Raw genomic sequence first — 12893 nt, 5'->3', positions numbered from 1 at the left:
CAAGACAGCAGGGAGCCCAGCAGGAGCAGGGCCTCTCCTGCAAGATGTGCACCTTCCTTACAGAACTGGCACAGGACTCCCTGCTGTGAGAAGCGGGCTCTTCCTCTTCCACGTTCAAGGGAGTGTGTCTGAGGTCTCCCCTCAGTCAGGACGTCAGGGAAGGCTTGGGCAAGCAATCTTCATCAAGTTGAGGAAATCCCTCTTCCATCTTTGTTGCTAAGAGTTTTAATGATGAATAGAAAAATGTCACCAAAGCCTTTTCTTCATCGACTGAAGACAGATGACATTTTCCCTTTGTGTGTCGCTGTGATGACCCAGTGCATCCCAGCCACTGAACAAGTGGCTGAACAAGTCTGGTGTTTCTCAAAGAGCACGCCTCTGTGAGGTCCTCTGACAGGCAGCGCGGGACTCAGCCTGCCGTTTCTTTACACAAGTCTTCACAGTCATCCTCCTAATCGCCACCTGCCTTGTCCTGTGTGGTTCTGATTTAGGTCTGGAATCAAGGCCAGCCCCCAGAATGACTAGGCAGCTCAGGATCCTTCTCTGATTTGCAAACCAACTTGTAGGACAGGAACTGTTCCGTAGAAGTTTGGCAGAAGCTGGGCATGGTGGTTCACACTGGCAATCCTAGCAATCCAGGACACTGAAGCAGGAGGATCCCAAGTAGGAGGCTAACCTAGGAAACTTAGCAAGAGCCAGTCTCAAAATAACAAAAGGCGGACACACGGAGACAGACAGACAGACAGACACACACACACACACACACACCCCAGTATGGTAGAACCCAGGCTTGACTGCATGCGGACCCTGCCTCGGGGAGCAGGAAGCCTGCCACGTGACTTCCCCCGTCCTCCTGGGCACACTCCTGTTCTGCTCTCTCTAGAGCCCAGCTGCCCGCGCAGTTCCACATCGTCACCCCAGTGCTTACACCACCTCCAGCGTCTCGGCTGCAGCCCTCCCCGCTTCCCACTCCTGGACCAAGGTGAGTGAGCTTGCCAGGCTGGCCAGTGGGCCCACTGATGCTGGAGAGTGGGAGCAGAGCAGGTGAACCCACCCCCTGCGGCTCCTCCCTCACTCCCAAGGCTCCATCTGTGTACTCTGGTCTGCATTAGAGGCCAGTTCCCAGGCCCTCTTCATCATGCCTTGGGGGGCCCAGCTGGACAGCCTCCCTTGGAGCACTTCCCCCAGTGGGGTCTCCAAGGCCCCTTCCCATGCCCATCTCCCTGCAACTCTGGCCTCTGCCGGCTGCAGCCAACTGCATCCCTGGGCCTCCTCCACGCCCAGGCCCCTAGGCCGCCTGTATGCACCACAGCGAGGCTGGAGGAGGCCTCACCACTGAGGACCACACCCACAGCACCCTCAGTGTGGCCACTCCTTGCCACCCAGACCCTTCCCCACCCACCAGCCACAACCTTCCCTGCACTCCTGTCAGGTGACCTGACCCCAGCTCTGCCTGCAGCCCCTGCCCCCAGCCTACCTGAGTGTGCAGAGTGGCCAGGAGGGCATCAAGCTGGACCTCCAGGGTGCGGCTGCCCACACTCACTGCTGCCTCCAGGATCTGGCCCAGGCTCTGCAGGAGACAGGCAGGAGAGGACTTCAGTTCACGTCCTCCCCCCAGGAGAGCCCCCAGGTCACAGGGAGAAGTCCAGGAAAACATGCACTCTGCCTGTGGCTTCCAACAGGAAGCACTAACTTTACCAACAGGATCTGGGACGGCTGGGACGACACCATGGGCAGGGGTGGAGGCGGCAAGGAACCACCCCCTGGGCTCCTGTCCGGAGCGGAGCAGTGGGGGTCCTTCCCTTCAACCTAGCACTAGGTCCTCAGAGGTGGACATGCCCTCCCCGCCTGCAGATACCTTGGACACGTGGAAGGTCTCCGCGTGCTTCTTGTAGAGGCCGAGGACTCCAGGGAGGAGCCTGGGAAGCTGCTCCTCCAGCTTCTCACTGGGAAGCAAGTGGCTCATGGGCCCCAGAGCCGCCACCACGGCAAGCCGGAGCTGAGGAGACAGAGGGGGGCAGTTTGTCTGTCATTGCAGAGCCGTCCACAGGAGAGGACAGCAGGGCCCAGTGGGGCCATCAGGGCTGGAAGCAAGTCCAGCACCTAGAGGTCAGGGCATGGTTGCAGAATGACCATGGCAAGGGGCTGGGTGGGGGCAGGAGGACTTTGGAGGCAGCAATGGAGCCTGAGAAAGACAACGGTGACCACAGCTCCCAGGAACAGGATAGATTTTAGAGCAGGCTGGAGCCAGTGTGGAGACCTGTGCAGGTATGGCAACCTGCAGGCAAGGCCCCCACCAGCTCCGGAGCACCAGCTGTGGGGGGGCACCAGGCACAGAGCACCTGTGGGTAGGTATGGACGGGCAAGTTGGCCCCTCTTCCCCACCCCAGGATCACCTTCAACAGAGCTGGCAGAATAGCAAAGCACAGTCCCCGAGGCCAGGCCATGCCCATGGGAAGCAGCGGTACCTTGGCATCTCGACTCTGGAGCCAGTGATGGAAGAGAATGTCATAGGCGCTGAAGATGTCGGTAGCAAAGGCATCCCTCCTGACAGTGGGGTCCGGGGCTTGGTCCAAGTTGGCCAGGTACTCCAGGGTGCTCTCACTGAAGTGCTGTAGGGCTGAGATGGCCCCTGGTGAGCTGCTGCAGGCGATGCTGCGCTGGGTCTCCAGCCTGCCCTTGGAGATCCCCAAACAGCCTGCAGGACACCTGCCCAGCACCTGGCCAGACACACTCTCCCAATTCAAATCCCCCTGGAAACCTCAGAATGCGGCCTTATCTGGAAACAGAGTGGTTGCTGGTGTAACTGTTAACATGAGATCACATCAGAGCAGAGTGGAGCAAGAGGACAGTGTCCCACAAGAAAAGACAGAGACAGGAACAGGGAAGACGGCCATGTGCAACAGAAGCAGAGACTGAGGGTGAACCAAAGCTGCTGAGGATCGACGACGCCACCAGAAGCAGGGAGAGGCAAGGAATGGTGCTCCCTGAACCCAGAGGGAGCCAACCCACCAACACCGTCTCCTGGACTGCTAGCTTCCCAAACTGGCGGACCGGCAGCTTCTACTGTGTTACATCAGCCAATTGCTGGAGGTTTCCGATGGTGCCCTCTGGCAACTCCCAATGCCTGTGCCTGCTCTCCAGCCCGGTGGAGTCAGCCCACTGCCCTCACCGACAGCTCCTGTCACGCTTTCCAAGGGCAAGAGGCAGAAGCCGAGGGGTGGCAGCACCAGGCCTGGGCAGGACAGATCTGGAGGGAGGGAGGGTGGTGTGGCCCTGGGCACCAGCCACCCAGGCCTTCCCAGAGAGTGTGCTGCTGCCTGTATGTCCTGTAGGCTGGACAGTGGCTTGCACAGCACTGGGCTCCGAGTGACCATGGAGGTCGAGTAAAAAGTCCAGCAGGAGGTGAAGCTGGAGGCTGGAGCCAGGACACAGACCTGGCTTAGGCGCAGATGTGGGAGCGGTCAGCAAGGGGCCCTGGGTCAAGACAGAAGGCGAGCTGCTGAGGCCACGTCCTAGGAGGAGCCAACAGAGCATGGGCTGCTGAGTCCCACAAGAAGTGGTCTGTGGGCTGGGCTGGGCTGGGCTGGGCTGGGCTGGGCTGGGCGGTGGGGCAGTCGCCTCACCCGTGTGGGCCCTGGGGTCGTGCCTCAGCACCACATAGAGATAGATACATAAAATGCCTTGCCTTAAAAAAAAAAAAAAAAAGTGAGCTGTTCACAGGTATCCACAGCCATCTGCCCCCAGCCTGGGCACAGGCACGTGGTGGTGGGCTGGTGTCTGAGTCCCCTCAATGTAAATGTGGTCTTCAGACAGTGAACGCAACCTGGACACGGTCTTTTTCCTTTGTGCTCTGGGTCACACAGCCCAGGGCAGGGAGGAAATTGGACAACAACGTCTACCCCGGTGGTTGTGCCCAAGTCACGTGGCACTTCTCTGCCCCATAGTGCAGGGCACACAGCACCAGCTTCCTCCTCCCCACGGTGAACCTGAGAGAGGCCCGAGAGAGGCCCGAGAGGCCCAGGGCCAAGCGGCTACTTTCCTGCTGGTGCGCACCCCACCCCACTTACCCTGCTGGCCTCCCCGCCTTTTCCAGCCCAAGTGGTGGCTCTGATGGTAGGATCTGCTTCAGCCACATGAGGCTTATCCCCTCCCTGGTGATGGGCTTAGGGTTCCAAGGAGCAGGTCTCTGGCACCATTGTGGGGGTCAGCGGTGAGTGGCTATGCTACCAGCAGACATGGACTGTCCTGGGTTCACTTCACACATCCTGGCATCCACAGTTTGACAGGACACACTGGGACGGATGGATATCTTCTCACTCAGCCACTTTGGGTCTGCCGTACTTGGCAGCATGAGGAAGGTCCTCTCTTTTGTGGAGGCAGATGGTCAGCAAGCCTGACCATCCAATGCCTTCTCTCCATCCTGTTTGTTAGTGCTGCCCCTCGGGTGTCTTCAGACCTGCCCCCTGTCCATTCTCCTCCAGGTCTTCAGACAGATGTCCATGGTACCTGCTTCCTCTTCAGTGGACATAGTTTCATTTCAAAAAATCATATCTGGCCTTTTCTTTTCATAGAACTTGCTCTTTTCTTATGTTTGTTCCTCCTTTCATCCCTTCCCCTATTCTTCTGCATCCCACGTTGGATCATTCCAAAATGTTATTTTCTGCTTTGGGTCTGCCGTATGAACAGTGACCAGTGCCCTGCGTGCTCAAGCTGGACCCCAGACCCAGACTGCACTTTCCTCACCGAGTGCCTGGAAACACCACCCAGGCTGGCTTCACGGCTGGCTTCACGGACGCTGCCATCTCCAGGGACAGTTCTGACTAGCTCACACAAAGCTAGTGCCTCAGCCTGGGGCTCTGCGGGCCAACTGAAGGGACAAGCCTGAGCCCCCCATCAGCACAAGGGCAGGCCATAGTGACAAGTTCTTAGGAAGGAGAATTTAGAAGTTTTGAAAGAAAACCACCTCCTGGCCAGGGCTCATGGTGGATGGCTTCCCACTGGTCACCCTTTGTTGAGGGCAAGAGCTAGGAGTTTACTGCAGGTGGGGTCTGGCCCTGCTTGGTGCACAGAAAGGCCTTCTTCCCCACCACCCTCGTCTCTCCCAACCTTTACTGACACTGGGCAGGCGACAGAATCCTCTGCCCGCTGCACTCCTCTCATACCCTCTGAGGACCCAGGATTTCTTTCTGATCAGAAGGGTGTTTGTCAGACTGGTCAGCATGTCTAGGTCATCCATAGCAGGAAGGTTTTTGCAAATGACAGGTCATCACATTGCCAGAGGCAGAATCCATTTACCCACCTGCTGGTAGGTTTTTATTGGTGAAGGGTGCTAGGAACTGAACCCAGGGCTTGACCACTGAGCTACATCCCTAGCCTTTTTAATTTGAGACAGGGTCCACTACGTTCCTACGCTGATCTTGAACTTGTGATCCTCCTGCCTCAGCCTCCCAAGTGGTTGGGAATGCAGGTGTGCACCACTGCAGCCAGCCCAGCAGGTTTAAACCCAGGGGTGCTTAACCCTTGAACCACATCCCCAACTGCCCCCCTTCTTTTAAATTTAGAGACAGAGTCTTGCTAAGTTGCTTTGTGCCTCGCTAAATTGCTGAGGCTGGCTTTGAACTCACGATCCTCATGCCTTAGCCTCCTGAGGTGCTGGGATAGGAAGGTGTGCACCACCGTGCCTGGCATTCCCTATGGACATCCCCCTTTCTCAGGAATCAACCATCAGGGAGTCTTCTCCTCTGTAAACGATGGTCATCGTCATCCCCCTCGCCAGGCGCTCCTCCCCTTGGCACTTCCAACCCCACTGAAACTTTGGCTGGCCTGGGGGGGCCACAGTGCTGCTCAGAGCTGGCTGCCCATAGCCAGGGATTCTCCTCCTCCTGGCGCCACAGTGGTGTCTGTAAGTTCTCCAGGTGTGTGTCACTCCCACAGCCCCAGCCTCCCTGCAGGTCAGGCCATCTGTGGGCCCCTCAGCTACGCAGGCCAACGGGCACCCGGCATCTTCCCCTCAGCTCAATCCACTCCTTGGCGCAGCAAACCTTCCTGTGGCTCTGGGGGGCACAGGGGGAGGTGCACGTCTGAGCCCTCACTCTCTGAGAAGCCTTTATTCTACCCTCACTGCCAGATGGCACCGGGGCAGACTGATGCAGGACACGGGCTCCTGGCGGACCATGTGGCCCAGGCCTGAGGCCAGGCCATCTCTGCACTGCATCCCAATGTGCTGGGCACTCTCCATCCCCCCTTCTGGGGTCTGCTGTGGCCTATGCTCCTTGGTCTCACCTGTCAATCTTCCTCCTCTTCCTCTATTTTCCACAATGAGACCTTTGGCTCTGTACCCAGGGGCTTCCTTGGCCCTCTTTTCTGGCCTTTCTCTGGTGTCTTCTACTTGCCGCCTGACGTAGCTTCTCTGTGGAGCTCGCCCACATCTCCCTGCGTGCTGGCCATGGGCCTTCTCTGCTCCCTTCTCTTCCCTGAACGCAGTCTTTGCTTCTGTCAGACTCCTTTGTGGGGCAAGAACCACCAGCTGCCGGCCCTGTGGGGCCTGTCTCAGAGCCTCCCCACTCCTCTCGTGCCTGGCCACAATGCCAGGCTGTGACTGGCCCTCCCAAATGAAGGCTGCTGTCCCCACAGGACCACGGTGTCCTCCAGCAGCAGGGAGCGGCTCATCCTGTGAGCAGCACAGATGGAGGAGGCATCCTCATGGCTCCCTGTTGAGCCAGTCCACCTGCTTCAGCACAGAGAGCACTGACCCGCACGAACTGGATGGGTTCAGGCAGCTGTGGCCAAACAGGCCAAGGGCAGGTACTTCCCCGGAGAGCCACCAGGAGGCAGCAGCCAGCACTCAACACCAGGCCACACCAGGGCTGTGCAGTCCTCACAGCACACCTGCTGCCTCTGCCTGGGAAAGCCCTCCTCCTACCAGACCTCTGTGTCCTCAGGGTCTGCACATAGGTACCCAAGGCCACACCCTACTCACTGTCAGGAACCCCATGGTCATCCAGAGCCAGGTCAAGTGGTGTTTTTCCTGCTCACACAGGATTGCAGCCCCAGCAGGCGTGAGAGGCAGGGCCAGGGGGAGGGGGTACAGGGCTGTGAAGGGAGGTGGCGGGAGCTGGAGCCATTAGAGCTCTGCCGCTGCAAGGTGAGACCAGACCCCGGACCCAAAGACACCAAGAGCACAACAGAACCCGGGACCCAAAGTACCAAGTCACCCTCTAGCCTGTCACCCTTTCCACACCAAAACCAGGCCCACCCTTGGCACCAGGCCACTCCCAACCTATCCCCAGGGGAAGTGGCAGGGAAACTCCTAACATACCCCCACCAAGAAGGACCTGAGGGCACAAGGTCCTGTCTTCCTGGGGAACTGGAAAGGCCCAGGTGTGCCCCCTTCTCACAGGGCACCAGAACCCAGCTCCCGCCAAGCTCACCGGGCCTTCTTCTGCAGGGTGGCCTCCACCCCAACAGACTCACCTGGCACCTGCGGGCTGACACATGGTCACACCAAGACCTACATGGGCCCCGCCAGACACATGGGAGGCTATAGACACAGGCTGCAGGGAGCCTCTCCATCACCACTGAGGTGCCCATGGGGTGGTCACTGCCAGCTCACAACAGACACAGGGCAGAGGAGACAGTCATGCTCCAAGGAAGCAGAGCTCCCTTCCAGCCTGAGGCCGGGCAGAGACGGGTGGTCCCCAGTGGCAGAGAAGCAGCAAAAGGCAGAGCAGCGTCTGCTGAGTGCAGGACCCTCGTAGCAGCAGTGGCTGGGCCAGGAAGATCCTCCCTCCAACTGCCCACCTGCCTTTCTACAGCTACTGGACTCCTGAATCTCCAAAATAGATATTTCTTAAGCAGACCCCCCCCCAAAAGGGGCCCCTGAGATAAAAGTGAATGAGGTGGGCAGCCGTGCCCAGTCATCTTACCACAGCAGAACACCACCCTCAATGCATCCTGCTTCGCCATGCCCAGCATGGGCAGCATGGTGCTCAGGATGGACGGCAGGAAGGGGACCATGCCGAATGCTGCAAGAGAGGAGCCGTCATGAGGCTGCAGCCAAGTCTGACCTGCACACGCCTCGGGCAGGGAAGGCCACAGAGCACCATCAGCACGGCCCTGAGTACCCGCCAGCCTGAGCAGGTGGCAGAGTGCCAAACCCAAGGCCCAGGTATTCCCCAGAGGCCCAGATCAAGCTGGCACCTACCATTGGACACTGAGAGGCTGGCAAGAGTCTGCAGCACAGAACAGTGTGGCAGGACCCCGGGCTGGAACCTGCTGAGCACCTCCTCCATCACCTGGTTGATGAACCGCTTTCCCACAGCCACCAGGACGCTGCTCGCAGCCCGCTGCCAATCACAGTCCAGGCCCTGCACCCCAGAAAGCCATAAGGCAGACCTCTCCCTGGATCCTCCCCACAGGCTCCAGCAAGAATTCTGCCCTAGGTGACAGCTGGCCAAGGACAAGCCACCCTGTTTCAGTGTCCCTACTAGGTTACTAAGTGCAGGTCAGAGGGACCACATGGTACAGCCTCCCCTCCAAGGGCCCTCAGCCTGCAGGAGAAGCAACAGAGCTAAGAGAAGTCGGGCGAGGTCTGCAGGAGAATGTGGCCCAGGCCATGGGCCGACCACCGGGTAGCAGACAGACCAGGAGTGCACGGCACCAGTGACCTTAGTGCCCTGCATTAAGGCACCTTGTTCTCACTTTAGCTTCTGCCTCTGAAAATTATAGGGTGGCCATCCCCTGACCTAGAGGGTGTGCACAGGACCAAGGGGTCTCTGCCAGCCCTGAGCCAGCCAGACACAAAGCCCTATGCCTGAGATTCCTGGATAGAGGCCAGGGAAAAGGAGCCTCCTCCTGAGGGCAGGACTGAGCCTGCAAGACCAGAGGCCCATACCTTCGTCCTGGTCATCTCGCTGGAGGCCAGGAGGATGAGAATGCTGGCTGTGTCCTTGTCCAGCTGGTGGATGTGGCTGCTCAGGACCATCTCCATGGCCCTCAGGATTAGAGCGCGATAGGGCTGAGCCAGCTGGGAAGAGAAACCCCCAGGAAGGTTTCTGAGGTGAGGATCACCCCAGCATTTGCTTTCTCACGGGGACTCAACTACACAAGGCCACTTCCTGCCTCGAACACAGCATCCTCTTGAGCCCTCAGAACCTGCTCAAGTGCCCACATCTCTTTAGGAGGGCTGAGAAGAGGCTTCTAATGAGTTGGTGGCTTCTGCTTTCCCAGTATGGCCAGCAGGGTCTCCTGGTCAGGAGTTCCAAAGACCCTTCTCTTTCCCTGCCTGGGCCTCCAGTCTGAGGAGAGGACACCTTCTTTCTCCATCTCTCTTTGCAGACAGGACTGTGCTTGCCTCTCACTGCCGTTCCCCAAGGCTATGAAAAGCTCGAGTCACAAATGCAGATGCCGCTGCTGCTGTGGCCACCATGCCACATTCTCTGCGCTGGACCTGCTGACTCCTCCTAGGTGTACCTGCCATGGTCCTGCCGCTCACTTCCACCGTCCACCCTGGCAGCTCAAGCTGTCCTCACCTCAACTGAGGACACCAGTGGCACGGGCCGACCACCGGGTAGAAGACAGAACAGTAGAGATGCCCAGCAGAGCGGCAACCGCCAGGCCCCAAGGGCAGGCCCTGGGGCTGCTGCTGATGAAGGCATCCAGCTTCCCACAGGAGCCTCTCCCAGCGGTGCCTGCCCCCAGGGCAGCCCATGCCAGGTGGCATGGGGACCAGGAGGGCCAGGCAGGGCAGGACAGGCGGCACTGCTGCCCTTCCTGGGTGACGGCAGCAGCTGTGGCCACTGGCCACAATGGCAGCACAGGAGTGGGGGCGCGCCTGCAGGTGGACACACCAACTCTGTTCCTGGGGACAAATGGCACAGCTTGGTGGGGAAAGGAATTCCCGGGTCCCTGGGCCCCAGGTGACAGGTGTGTCTGCTATGCCACACAGTGACCCTCTGTCTCCGGGCCCACAGGGGACGAGACTTCTGCTCCTGGAACTAAACAGTGCACATCCTAGCAGCTCAAGGACACTACCAGCACCCAGGGCCCGCCAGTCTTCGAGGAAAAACTTCGACCCTGGGCTGTTTTCAGCCCGAGATTTCCCATCCTTGAGCGCTGGGCCTCAGTGGTGGGGACACAGGCCCCCAGGCAGTCCCACTGGCTGGCTCCCACTGCCTGCCTTCACAGCCTTGGCAGCCACCGGGCACTCAGTGCTACCACAGACGGCAAAGCGCCCCTTCCAGGGAGAGCTGCTTTCGGCACGCCCACGTCGGGGAGCACTTTCTTTAGAGAATAAGGAAATTTGGGGTGGAAAATTGGAAAATTAACGTTAATTGGTAGGACTTCATTTAATCAAGAGTATTAATTAAATACTGGGAGACAACTCTGATAAAGCAGGCAGACACTTGTTCCCACCTGATCTAGAGCCACAGCTTCAGCCACTTCCTGGCTCTTGGCCTGGACACACCTCCAGGAGCCCACGTGGCCTTCCTTGGCAGCTAATTCTCCTTACGTACACAAAGGAGCTTTGGGGGGGAATCTGCCTTTTTCCCAGGCATAGGGAAGAAAAGGAATTCCTGGGCCTAAGTCCTCAGGTCACAGCTGATGGCACACCCATCAGCTTTGCTGACAGGCCAGTGGCAGGGATGCGTGACCCAGGAAGGGGTATGTGACTAGGGAGTGGGAGACAATACTCTGAAAACTGTCCCAGGAAGCTGCTTTTAAAATAGAGTATGCAGGGCTGGGGTTGTGGCTCAGTGGTAGCACGCTCGCCTGGCATGTGAGAGACCCTGGGTTCGATCCTCAACACCACATAAAAATAAATAAACAAAATAAAGATATATATAAGAAAGTTGTCAAGCACTCTCGAGTTCCATCTCAGGTCCCAAAAAATAAATAAAAATCAATTAATCAAGGACGGACTCTCTCTGCCCTGGGGCTGGGGCTGAGTGGCCTTCCCACTCAGCATTAGGGCCCTCCAGTGGTGGAGCGCTTGGGTGGGCCAGGCTGGCGAGCTCTTTTGGTTGGTGCGTTAAGTCCTGCCTTTACTCCCTCAGTCCTGGGGCTGGCACCGGCTGTGCTCTACTGCTAGGCTACATCCCAGTCCTTTTTGAGACAGGGTCTTGCTAAGATGCAGAAGTTGGCCTCGAACTTGTGATTCTTCTGCCTCAGCCTCCCAAGGTGCTAGGGTTATAGGCATGCTCTGCCATGCCCAACTAAGGGCCGCTCCTGACTAGGAGGCGAAGGCTGCCGAGACCTCAGGACATAAAGGACACAACTTACATATGGAAAAGTGAAAACCCGGGATCCTTCCTGGCTGCTCATTTTTAAGGAAAAGGTTTCATTTCCATCTCTCTCTTGAAGACTGCCACAGGCAGAGAAGCTGAGGTGGGTGGTGGTCAAGGGCTTGGCCTTCCTGGTTGTTTTCCACCAGGCCCCACCAGAGAGACCGGATTACAGCGTGGGGTGACAGAACTTGGGCACTGACCACACCTTCCTCCGTGGTGCAGAGCTGGGACAGGAACAAGACTGGCTCACCGTGAAACAGACCCAAGGCGAGGCCCGTCAGAGTGCGGCTCCATGGCTCTCAGGTGTCAGTGGGTGGCCGCGGAGGCGACCCTGTCTTTCCCCCAGGCTTGATTAATTGTGACTCAAAGTTCAAAGGGTGGCCACAGGGGCAGCCCTTATGGGGTCCCCTCTTGCCCTGAATAAATCCTGTTCCTTTCACTACTGAAAACAAACAAATGTGGCCCCAAAAATCCCCCTGCATAAAAGCATGTCAGCACAGCCCTAAGGCCATGAACTCAGCTACACAAAGGCCCAATGCTGACCCCACAAAAATGTGATAACCTGAGATATATCTTTAGTTTCCAGGTGCACAACTCCTAAAATCCTTGGATTCTCCAAATGGTGGTTTTTTGTTTGTTTGTTTTTGGTACCAAGAATTGAACCCAGGGGCACTTAACCCCACTGAGCCACATCCCCAGCCCTTTTTTACATTTTATTTAGAGACAGGGTCTTGCTGAATTGCCCAGGGCCTCACTAAGTTGCTGAGGCTGGCTTTGAACTCACAATCCTCTGCCTCAGCCTCTCCAGCTGTGAGTGCCACTGCCCCAAGCTCCAAAATGCCTTTGTATGCTGAGGACATGACTTGGCTGGGGCCCTTGGCAGCTTCAGGATGGGCGGGGCTGGTCACTGGAAAGACCAAAGAAGGATTAGAGGCTAGGGACTTGCTACCCCACCCCAACCACCAGGGACAGGAGAAGAGTGAAGATGAGCTGATCACAGAGCAAATATCCTCCATAAAACCTAAGAACAAGGTTCAAGGAGCTTCCAGGCAGCCAGCAGGTGGCACACCCCCAGGAGGGCATAGGGGTCCTGCGCCCCGTCCCACCCCACCCTGTCCTCTGGGGTCCACCTGCATCCTTTGTCATATCTCTGATAAACCAGTGAACACGCATGCTTCCTGATTCCAGGAACCATTCTAGCAAAGTCACTAAACCCAAGGAGGAGGCTGTGGGAATCCTGATCTGTAGATGGTGTTCACATCAGGACACAGTGTCAAGAGGGGCTTGACACTGCCACCTCAAGTGCGGCTACCTTGGGGACCTGACTCTACCTCCAGGCAGACAGGGTCAAAATGGAACTGAACTAGAGGACATGCAGTTGATATCCAGAGGGACTGACCGACTACATGGAAAATGCCCCACACATCCAGTCCCAGAAGTGTGCTGGGCTGTGAAAGTGCAGAGGAGAACCAAGCTTATCCATACCTCCGTCTCTCTCAGGATACCCCAGGATGAGGCCAAGTCTCCACTCCAGTCCAAACAGAATCCAACAGTCACTTCAGTTCTGAAGTTGGGCTCTAACACCCCCATATGGCCCTGGAATCA

At 57.6% G+C, this 12893-nt stretch overlaps 1 protein-coding gene across 1 annotated transcript in view; it reads right to left on the bottom strand.

The window, feature by feature from the left end:
- Mroh1 (maestro heat like repeat family member 1) overlaps positions 1-12893 on the bottom strand; it is a 72992-nt gene that overhangs the window by 46344 nt on the left and 13755 nt on the right. Inside the window, exons 4-9 of the mRNA XM_048802418.1 lie at positions 8897-9028; positions 8207-8369; positions 7929-8027; positions 2469-2620; positions 1859-1999; positions 1478-1570 (exon numbers count right to left, since the gene is read on the bottom strand). Coding sequence (XP_048658375.1) covers positions 1478-1570; positions 1859-1999; positions 2469-2620; positions 7929-8027; positions 8207-8369; positions 8897-9028 — 780 coding nt within the window. The remainder of the gene's footprint in view (positions 1-1477; positions 1571-1858; positions 2000-2468; positions 2621-7928; positions 8028-8206; positions 8370-8896; positions 9029-12893) is intronic.

This window comes from Marmota marmota, unplaced genomic scaffold (assembly GCF_001458135.2).
Source record: "Marmota marmota marmota unplaced genomic scaffold, marMar, whole genome shotgun sequence".
Classification (NCBI taxonomy): Eukaryota; Metazoa; Chordata; class Mammalia; order Rodentia; family Sciuridae; genus Marmota; species Marmota marmota.
The sequence above is the reverse complement of the archived record's forward strand: the minus strand, read 5'-3'. Positions and strand labels throughout refer to the sequence as shown.